Source organism: Tenrec ecaudatus, chromosome 7, assembly GCF_050624435.1.
Source record: "Tenrec ecaudatus isolate mTenEca1 chromosome 7, mTenEca1.hap1, whole genome shotgun sequence".
Lineage (NCBI taxonomy): Eukaryota > Metazoa > Chordata > Mammalia > Afrosoricida > Tenrecidae > Tenrec > Tenrec ecaudatus.
Window position 1 is genome coordinate 12,524,815 of NC_134536.1, and position 11,567 is coordinate 12,536,381.

At 46.1% G+C, this 11,567-nt stretch overlaps 1 protein-coding gene across 1 annotated transcript in view; it reads left to right on the plus strand.

The window, feature by feature from the left end:
• The window catches only part of NOX3 (NADPH oxidase 3), a 71,431-nt gene extending 61,037 nt beyond the window's left edge, over positions 1-10,394 (plus strand). Inside the window, exon 13 of the mRNA XM_075553878.1 lies at positions 10,268-10,394. Coding sequence (XP_075409993.1) covers positions 10,268-10,394 — 127 coding nt within the window. The remainder of the gene's footprint in view (positions 1-10,267) is intronic.
• Positions 10,395-11,567: the final 1,173 nt, after the last annotated feature.

Below are 11,567 nucleotides of genomic sequence, written 5' to 3' on the forward strand. Positions count from 1 at the left end.
TATAGCATTCAGGGCCTTCCTATCTAACACGATATTCTAAATATCCATTCTAAGTGTTCTGGTCTCCAATATTCAGACAGCCAATGAAAAAGAGACTTAAGTGGAAGTCCAACCCACGGTAAATTAAAACTACTGGAAAGAAAAAAAGCCAGCATACGCCTAAGTCTGGGTTTGTATAACTGAGAAGTATCCTTACAATAGGCTGCACTTTGGTTACGGTCAGGTAATGTTTCAACGAGCCTCACTATCATTACTCTGTTTGGGGGCTTCGGTGCTGCAGGGAGGCAGGTGAGCACCAGGAGGATTTACCATAGCCCTGGTACATAGTGGGTTAGTGTCTATGAGCTTGGCAGCTAACCATAAGGTCAGTAGTTCGAAACCACCAATGTGCTCCTCAGGAGACAGACTGTGCTTTCCATTCCTGTAAAGAGTTACAGTCGAACAACAAAAACCGTGGGGGCAGAGATGAACATAATAATTTATCATTTGTGAAGGGGTCACAAGGTGATGGGGGAGGAGCTGATATCAAGGGCTCAATAGAAAGTATATGCCTTGATGGCAACATATGTACAAATATCCTTGATACAATTGATGTGTGGATTGTTATAAGAGCTGTAAGAACCCCCAATAAAATGATCTTTGATAATAATCATAATAAAAGAGGTACAGTCTTGGACACTCACCAGGGCAGTTTTACCCTGTCCTATAGACTCACTATGTGTTCACATCGACTTGGTGGTAGTTTTGTTTTGTTTTTTTGGGAGGTTCCTTTGGTGAAATTGTCTATCAAGTTGTTGATTATGTTAAAATATTAAGATATGTATGCATGAAAACCAAAACTCAAACGCAAGCCTGAATTCTGACTTATAGTGTCCCTAAAAGGACAGGGTAGAACCGCCCCTCTGACCGTGTGAGTTGCCAAAACGCTGAACTGTTTAGGGGAGTTAAAACACCATCTTTCTCCTACAGAGTCACGGTGGGTTTGAACTGCCGACCTTATGGTCAGCAGCCCAACTCATACCCCGCACTACACCTCCAGGGCTCCTGTTTAGGGACAAAGAGGTAACTGTGTTAGAATTTCATAGGGAGCGTCTTAGTACTTAGTCTGTGGTAGAGATACCACGAGTGAGTGGATCCAGTGAACAGAAACGTGGGGCTTGGTTTAAGAGGTGAGAGTCTGCCTACAAGAGACCAGCGGTAGGGGCGGGCTCACGGTGGGTTCTACAAAAGGTCTGTGTCTCCTCTCAGCCTCTCTTTCCAGGCTCCTGGTTACCTCCATGTGACCAGTCCTCTGGAGACATTTCTCATGAACAACGCGCGCTGGAACGTGTGCCCAATGGCAGCTATTGACTTCTGAAAATCCATGGGGAAACCCCACTACTTTCTAATTCATTTTCCCCCATGCACTGTTTGGGGGCTCCTCGTATCTTCCCTCTACTTGTTCTTGCTTCTGTCCTTAACTACCCCTGTCATAGTTCACAAGTGAAGAGCTACAGGCAGTCAGAATGCACTCGAAGACAGTTCATGGGCGTGTGGGAAAGGCCTCAATATCACGTCCACGAGACGGACCCGTGTCCAGATGGGGTCTTAGCTGTGGTACAAGGGTTAGGATTTGCCACCCATATTTGGGGTGCACAACTCAATCTGTAACAGGGAAGAAAATCAATCTGATGGAAAATGGCTCCTCCCTTCCCCTGGGGCCCAAAGCTATCTGCCATCTACACTGCGCGTCCTGCCATCGCTGAGTCTGAGCTCCTGGGAGACAGCAGCTTCATCCATGGACCTGCAAGTCCTCGTTCTGCGTCCAACAGCCAGCGAGTGGCAAGAGTGGGAGAAGGTTGAGGATGTGAGACCACCAGGCTTTGCAACTGAGCCCTCTCTGCCCTAGAAGATGGTACCCGTGGAAACTGGGCAAAGTGTCACAGTAGTGGGGAGGATGCCTCTGGTCACTGCCAGGCAAGCCTGCCTGTCACTCCCACCCAAAGCACAACTAAGTCATGAGGACTGAAAATGAACAATTTGCTGCCACCAAGTTGCTTCCGACTCACAGCGACCCTGCAGGACAGGGTGGAACTGCCCCTGCGGGTTTCCAAATCTTTGCTCTTTAAGGGAGGAGAATGCCTCCTCTTTCTCACATGCAGTGGCTGGTGGTTTCCAACTGCTGACCTTGCCCAACGAGTAACACTCTGCCACCAGAGCTCCCGTCAGGACCGAAGAATAAAGCAGCCCTGCTGCTACAAATCACTGAGGAGCCAGGCGAAGGACAACACACCCAGCCAACGCCATTAGCATCGGTGGCGCTGGGAGAGAAGGTGTCATGCCCAAGACCGTGAGCTGAGGAGTCCTCTGCAGGGCATGGCTGATGAAAAACGCACTCTGGGACCCATTGTCTGCCACCAAGCCCCCGGTCCTGTTGTCCTCTTTGTAAGCCCCCATAAATCCACTAGAAGCTTCTTTTTATCGATTTTATTTGCAGAATGTGCTTGGGGTATAAAGTAATTTGATTTTTTTTTAAAGAGGGTTTAGGGTCTGCCCCGGCAGGGTTATAACTTACCAGGCATAAAAGGCAAGACATAAAAAATAAGCATGTGGTTTAAAGAGAGCAGGGCTGCAGGCAGCCGGCAGGCTAGGCCTCCACACATCCCTGCATCTGCTGGGCCCCACGTTCCTGGTGGGCGATCCTGGGGGTGTCTTTCATGTGTGGCACCGTTTGTGACAAAATGCCCCCAGACCATCATTGTTTACCAAAATGTGAAGAAAGCAAGCAGAGTGGGCTATGAGGATTATCGTTCACCTTCTTATGGAAAGGCATCCTGGCCAGAGCCCAGGCCTCCTGCCACTCGGGCTGATCCCAGGCCGCATGCAGTCCCGGCTGATCCAGGCGCCCACCCCTCCGCCTCCTCCTGCCCAGGCTCAGCGCGGCAGCAGGCAGGCTGTAAACAGAAGACGGATGCCTTGCGTTTTCATCCTTCTTTTACGGTGGCTCTTTTTAATTCTAAGCAATCTTGGGCAATTAAATTTTATCGAAGAGCTTTTTTTTTTCTTTACCATTAGGGGTCTGTAGCACTTGTCCATGGCCTCATAAAAGATAGAGGATCAACAACAACAATAACACACACACACACAGCTGCTGCCTGTTTGCCTTCCCCACACTGTGGGGCTTGTCAGATGCTGCCTTCTGGACATCCGAGCTGCAAGGGGGCATGGATGAGAGAAGAAGAACCCAGGTGGAAGTGACTGGTGTTCAGAGAGCCAAGGGAGGGCTGGCAGCAGGCCACCTGCACCCAGGGCAGGAGGTGGACGGCCTTGGTGCCACCTTCTGGTGGTGGCATATCAGTGAGCTCTGGACCCCAAGTATGGCAAAGGGAGTGCTGAACCTTGTGGTGTAATCGCCACCACTTCAAAAGTGGCAGGGCAGCCTTGTTCCCCCGGGATGGGTGGGGAGCGGTGGGGGAGTGTGCGGGGGAGTGGGGCTATAGTACACCTGGCAGCTCACAATCAGAGTTCTTTGAAAGGGAGCCTCCAAATATCCCTTCAAGGGCATCACCTGGTTCTGCAAACAGTTGGCGTGGCTGAGAAGGAAAGGGTCGTTTCAGCCCATTAGGAGCAGGCCAGCGGGTGATCTCTTCAGAGACACCAACTCTTCTGGGAAATTCCACCAGACAGCACAGCACCTTTGAAAGAGATGCACTGGTAGCGCTGGGCATCAGACACAAAGCCAAGCCTGGACCCCTCGCTGGGAAGGACCTTGGCTGGCCCAGCTAACAGCATTCGAAACGCTTTAGTCCAGAGCTCCACATGACAGTGCTGGTTCAATGAGTCTGTCATCTGCGGCTTAACGTCCGTATCTTCTGTTCAGCTCCATGAAGCAGGTAGACCAGCACACCGCCTGTGGAAGAACAATAGAAGCCAAGTGTTAGAGGAAGCTCATTATGTCCTAAACATGGGGCTAACAGCCATACCTGCGGTGCTGTGTCTTTTCTGATCCTCCCAGAGATTCCGGGAGCCAGTGCTGGAATGCTTCCTGATGCCCAAATGAGGAAATGAGGCCGTGGAGAAGTGTCATGCTCAAAGCCACCAACAACAAAGGGGTAGAAACGAGAGTAATCTCCGCCACTCCACTGCCTCTGTCACCCCCACGGTTGCCTGGGGATGGCTGCATTCAGTCAGACATCACATTTCTCAGTGGGGACTTATTTCTGAAGAAACACTTTTTCTGTAGAATTTTACTGTAGGATTGGGATCTTTAAAAATAGTACTTCTAGAGAAATCCCTTCGAGGCTAGAGTGCACAATGGGATTGTCCAAAACTCACCTTCCTCCAGTCAGTGCTGACTCACAGTGACCCTCTGGGACAGGCGTGAGTGGCCACTGTGGATTTCTGGGACTGGAAATCCTTCCAGGAGTAGACAGCCCTCTCTTTCTCCAGCGGAACAGCTGGTCCTTTTGAACTGCTGACCTTGCAATTAGGAGCCCCAAACCTAACACGAAATGTGATAGGACCATCCATTTGTATTATGTGTTTAATGGCCCTAGACACACTCCATATTGTTTTCTTCAAAAATCCTGTGCCTAATCAAAATGTGGATATGAAAATGGCAGGGAACCATGTAAATGCATACGCAAAAAAGAGCCAGGCGCTGTAAACACTTGCCAAATAAAGAGAAGTGTGAAAAATAAAGGTCGGGAAAGTTCCTGAGTGAGGCAAGCAGTTTTGCTCAACTTCTAGCCTCACAGTTGGCAGTTCCATTCCACCCAGAGGCACCATGGAAGGGAAATCTGGAGATCTAGCTGTGCAAGATCACAGACACACAAAAAAATCCCGTGGTGCTCAGCCCTCCTGTCTTACACATAAGAATATCCTGAGTCAGAACTGACTCAAGAGAAATGGGTTTGCCCTGAAGTTTGAAGAATTGCTCTCAAGACAATGTTTCAGGAAGTGTGGTTGTAAGACCCAGCTGGAGATACCTGTTTAAAAGGCTGTGAGGCTTAAAGATGACTGTGGGAAACCAGGCATTGAACAATCTGCCTAGCTGATTTTACACACAGCAAAACCTGAGGACAGCTTATCTCAACTGCTGTCAGGTTGTCCTGTGGCATTGAGACCATTCTGACTTGACTCAGAGTGATCCCACATACAACAGAACAAAGCACTGCATGGTCCTGCATGGTCCTCACAACCACTGGTCTATTTGGCCCATTGTTGCAGGCGCTGTGTCAATGCACTCTACTTTTACCAATCTTGACGTCCTTCTTCAGGGACTGGTCCCTACTGATTAACATATCCAAAGTATATGCGTGCATGTGATATTGCTTAAATAATTTTCACATTCTCTTGAGCCACCTTTCTTTGCCATGGGTAGGAATATGAGTTCCTTACAGTCAGTTGGCCTGGTATTCCAGAGCTCTTGACATACATGATGACATAGATGAGAGAGCATGTCCGTTGCTACATCTACTTGTGGAAACGTCACAATTTGTATTCACAGATGTCTTCATTACGGCTTGGACTTCTTCCTTCAGTATCACAAGTTCTTGATCATACGCTGGCTGCCGAAATGGCTAAACACCAACCCGTTGGTCTGGCTCTAATCATGGCATCTTCCTTCCACCTTCTTTGGCTGCCTCTCGCATCCTTCAATATTTTGTCCTTAGAATCATTCGATATTTCAACTCGAGACTTCCATTTTTGCTTCTGGTCTTTCAGCCAGAAAAATGCCTAGTGTGTTTGTGTTAGACTGGGTTGACTAGAGAGACAAATTCACTGACACTCATATATATTTGGTATATAAAGTGTTTTATGCCAAAGAGTAATTCTATATTAAGCTTAGTCCAGATCAAGTCCCTAAGTGTGACATTAGCCCATTAGTCCAATAGTAATAAGTCCAATTAGATAAGTCGATAAATCCTTCTTCAGACTCACACAGTCACAGGCAATGATTCAAAATGCAGGAAGATGACAGGCCGATGGGTGCAAATTCTTGTGGATCCAAGGGCGGTGGAAGCATCTCAGTACTGGTGCAGCTCGGCAAGTGGCTCCTGCAGCTCTCCATGGGTGGCTCTTCAATAGGAAGGTGAAGCAGAGAGCGAGTATGTGTGTAGCCCACCTCTATGTGAAAGGAGGAAGTCCCCAGAACCCTCCTGAGAGGACCATGCCCACAAGGAGGCATCATCAGGCACTGACCTGACTAACAGGCTAGACTCCACCCCTACACCTTCTTTTTAAAATCATGTTAGTGGGGTCTATTACAGCTCTTATCACAGTCCATATATCCATTGTGCTGAGCACATTTGTACATATGTTGCCATCATCCTTTTCAAAACATTTTCTCTCTACTTGAGCCTTGGTATCAGTTCCTCATATTTTTCTCCCTTCCCCACCCTCCCTCCCTCATGAACCCTTGATAATTTATAAATTATTATTATTTTCATTTCTTACACTGACTGCTGTCTCCCTTCACCTATGTTTCTGTTGTTCATCCCCTCTGGGTTGGGGGGGCTGCAGTTACGCATCTATCATTGTGATTAGTTCCCCCTTTCTCCCGACACCTTTCCCCTTACCCTCATGGTACTCCCATTATTGTTCTTGAAGGGTTTATCTGTCCTGGATTCCGTGTGTCAAGAGCTCTTATCTGTACCAGTATACATACTCTGATCTAACCGGATTTGTAAGGTAGAATTGAGGTCATGATCGTGGTGGGGAGAAAGCATTAAAAAACTAGAGGAACGTTATATGTTTCATCGATGCTTTACTATACCCCAGCTGGCTCGTTCCTTCCTTGTGACCCTTCTGTGAGGGGATGTTCAATTGTCCACAGATGGACTTTGGGTCTCTACTCCACCTCCCAGCCCCCTCGTCTGCATCGATACAATTGTTTGTTCTGGGTCTTCTGGTGCCTGATCCCATGGACACCTCATGATCACCCAGGCTGGTATGTTTCTTCCATGTGGGTTTTGTTGCCTCCCAGCTAGATAACTGCTTATTTATCTTCAAGTCTTTAAAACCCCAGATGCTATATCTTTTGATAGCCGAGCACCAACAGCTTTCGTCACCACATTTGCTTATGCACCCATTTTGTCTTTAGCAATCGTGTCTGGAAGGAGAACATCACAGAATGACAAGTTATTAGAACAACGTGTTCTTGAGTTGAGGGAGTACTTGAGTAGAAATCCAATGTCCGTCTGCTACCTTAATATTTAACATATAATATGTGTACATTGATCTATCTCCCTATTGTTATATATAAATATATTTACATATATACATACCTATATTTCTATGTCTATAAATGTCCTTTGACTCCTAGTTCTTTCCTCTCCTTTTACTTTCCTCTTGTCACACTCTCATGTCGAACCTTCATTCAGCTTTCATTAATTCTTCTCAGCTACATTGTTTTTGATCAAGCTCTACCAGACATCCTACACCCTCATCGCCATAGATTTTAAATCATTTGTTCCCTTGTCCCTGGGATTGTTTGCTTCCCCTTTCATTTCCCCACCTCCCTCTCTCCCATGTCCTTCAGAAATGTTGATCCCATTGTTTTCTCCTTGGAATTGTTTATCGTGCCTATCTTATATAGATAGACATGAAAAAAAGCCTATAAATAGTTCCAGGTCTGTCTTTTGACCTTTATGAATGTTTTCTGATTGAGTCTGATGAGGAGCCATACCTTGCCCCTGAGGTCTATTTTTGGGATTCCCCAGGGACTTCATTGCTTTGCTGTCCTTGCTGCTCTGTTGCATGCTCTTCATGTTTCACCCCAGTGTGGTGGGGTCAGATCAGGCACAATTCCCACACTGTGTCTCTAATGTTGTGCTATGGGTCAGTGATAGGATGCCGTATCTCATGGTGGGGCCAGCCCTATAGTCCTCCCTGTGCATTGGTTGCTCCAAGCAGGAATCTCATCCTCAGAGCTTAGTGAGCTTGCATCCACTCTCTCTTTCTCTCCTTTCCTCTTATTTTGCTCCCGTGTGTTCTGAGCAGACTCTCCCTGAGCTGTAGCTTCAGTGCCAGCCTCTGTAGCGCATTCTTCTTCTGAGGGTTGACCCCTACACTAATGTTGACATGAAATCATGTAACTACACAGTGTTCTTCCATTTGGTTGTCTGACCCCAGGTCTTTGCACATTTCATTATAATGCTTTACTTTGTCTTCACAAATCAGACCTTGAACTCTTCTCTTGGGCTCTTTTACTTGGTCAGTCCTTCATTTGCTTTAGCAAAATGTTCAAGAGCAAGTGTCAGAATTTCTTCTGACATACATTTTGGCCTTCATTTTTTCTTCCCTGTCTTTTCAATGACCTTCTGGTTTCTTCCTGTGCAATGTTCTCCATGTCATCACACAACTTGTCTGGTCTATGGTCATTAATGCTCCATCAATCAAAAGCATTCTTGAGATGATCTCTAAATTCAGGTGGGATGTCCTCAAGCATTGGTTCTCGTGGATTTGTTTTAGCTCAGCTTCCACTGCATGTGTGTGTGAGCAATTAGTATGTCCTACAGATAACCCTTGACTTTCACCTCACTAAATATGTTGAGTTTCTCCATTGTCTGTACATAGATGCTGCTGATTTGATTCCTCTACATTCTCTCCAGTGAGATCTACATATAGCGCGTCCATGTCTGCTGTAGAAGAAAAGATATTTACAATAACAGGTTGCTATTATGAGCGCCATTGCCATCACCAAGGCCAGAATGTTCAGCTACAAATCCTTCCTTTCACATCACAATCACCACCAATTATCAATGCATCTTGATTGCATGTTTGATCCATTTTAGACTGCAAAAATTGGTTGTCATGGTTCTTGTTAGATGTCATTGAGTTGGTTCTGACCCAAAGCAACCCTATGCACACAGAACAAAACATCGTCTTGTCCTGTCATCCTCACAATGGTCCCATGTCTGAGCCCATGTTGGAGTCACTGTGTCAATCCATCTCACTAAGGGCTTTCCTCTCCTTTACTGCCTCTCCAATTTACCAAATATGATGGCCTTCTTCAGGGATTGATCTCGCCTGACAACACTGGTAGAAATCTTTTGAAGTAGGCTCAAAAAAAACCCAGATCAAACTCAGTATTATTAAGTTGATTCTTACTCAAAGAGACCCTAAAGAACAGAGTAGAACAACCCCTATGGATTTCCATGACTGGACGCTTAACAGAAGTACAAAGCGTTGTCTTTCTTCCATAAAGGAGCTAGTAGTTTTGAACTAATGACCTTGCAGTTAGCAGCCCAATACATAATCACTACTCCACCAGTGGTAGGGTAATTATTTTGGTTTGTGGCAGAAGTTTGGAAAATACACAAAAACAGCTAAAGTCAGGGTGAGGGAAGACAGTCTTGGGAATCCCTAGAGAACCTGGCCCACCCTGATGTCCAGAGACACAGCCTGTGGTGCTTTGTGAGGAAGCAGAGCTAAGAGTGAGGAATGTGAGAAACCCTTAGAGAGCCACTACCTGCGAATATAGCTCAACACTGTTTGCTGAGATGTCATGAGTAGAGAAAACTGGGTTTGGTGACTACATTTTCAACAATATTTTGTTTAGTTTAGATTATATTCTCCTTTTGGCCTTCTTTAAGAATCCCAAGTAATTCTATGAGAAGCTAAAAACTAAGTTGATATGCTCTCACATCTATTTTATTTTCTATAAAAAGGCAGGGCAGAGGAGAGTAATATTGTTCCAAACCCTTTATGAATGTATTAGCCGATCTTGCTTTTGATACAATGAACAGCATCATTCTTTTTATCTCTGTTTTACACATGCAGAGGCTCGGGTCCAGTGTTTAGTCCAGGACCAGAGTCGCTAGGCAGCAGAACCATTTAGTCACTCATTTAACAAACAGCTATTGACTGACTGAGTGTGCCCTACTGGACACGGGCTGCTGGGCTCACTGTGACCCATAAAACAGGCCAAGTTTCTGCTCTTGTGGCGCTTACGTTCTAGATACAGATACCAGAGGATCTCATCATGGTCACCTGACTGGAAGTCCAGGCTGCATCACTTCCACATCAGAACTCCCCCACAGCCTACACAGCCCCTTGCAGCGGCCATCTCCCTGGGTCCACCTGCCTAAGCCACGGCATGGGTCACGGGACTCTGGGAGCCTGCATGAGAGAGGGCTGGGGAGAGGAGAGAAAGGACATCCACGGAGAGCAGGAAGGGGTAGAACGAGAAAACAACAACAAAAGAGCCACCACTATTCCTTGACTGGTGTTAGAGTTCTTCTGTGGTGCTTGTGACTCTTTCCTTTTCTCACCCCTATTGCAGCAGCAGCATTGGTGTGTTCTTCTGCGGACCCAAGGCACTCTCAAAGACACTTCAAAGGATGTGCCGCTTGTATTCCTCAGCCGATCCCAGGGGGGTTCAGTTTTACTACAACAAAGAAAGCTTCTAGACTTTGTAGACCTCGTCCAGGTATTGCGTCGGTAGCCACTATCAGAGGCTATAAGATCTCAGTTGCCGTTACTCAACTCCATGAAAGAAGCCATCACCAAGATGCAAAGGAATGGAAGGGGCTGTGTCCCAATAAAGCATTGCTTATAGACAATGAAATGGACTTTTATATAATTCCCAGGCATCATAACATAGCCTTTTTAGTTTTACCCCAGTGACTGTTTTTTAAAGGAAGATCCTTCATGGCTCATGGCTGTATGAAAACAGACAGCCAGCCAATGGGCTGTAGTTGGCTGTCTGTCAGCAACGATGCTGCTGTTGTCATTCCTTCCCCAACTAGAAATCACAGGCAATGTCACATCTGACACGGAGACCCGTCACTGCTGGGCTCTAGCAGTCATTTCAAATTTTCATCATCCTGGTGGCAGACATGTCTACCTTATATCCCAATCTGAGCAGGACCGCTTTCAACATAAGCCCCTTTGTGATTTGTTTTTGGTTTTTGGTTTTTTTCATCCTCTGCAGGCCTGGAAATCACCTACGGGGTGTACTGTTCACTCAGACCCATATAGACTTGAAAATGATCACAACCATTCCTAGTCTATTTTCTCTTCTAGTCAAAACCATACTAAATTCTTAACCTTTCAGCCCGGGATCAATTTTCTAGCTTTCCAATCATTTGTGTTGCTCTTCTTCGCATCCATTTCCATTTCCTCACAGCATTTTAACCGTGCGGACTAAACCAGGGCGGCGTGTTCTAATCGAAGCGTGCTGACTAAAGTCCGGAACAGGGCTTGCATTGGCCCGTGCATGCCGAGTGCTTTTCAAGACAATGAGATTGTATCCTAGTCTTTCTTTCTTTTCTTCTTCCTTTCTTCCCTCCTTCCCTCTCTATTTCTTTCTTTCTTCCCTTGCTCCCTTCCTTTCAGATTTAGTTCTCATTCGTTTTTCTTTTTTTCAAAAACACATTTTATTTCCATAAAATTCTGGTGCGTGGTTATCTTGACACTTCTACCCACACTCAGTTTCTGGCCAGTAAGCATAGTGTGGGATTTTTTTATTTTATTCTCCCACGAAACCAGTCTTTCCACGCGAGGTCGTGCTTTTACCCCAGAAGTATCCCTCACGTCTTAATAGGTTTCTATACAGATTTAAGTTAATTCTTGAGAATGAC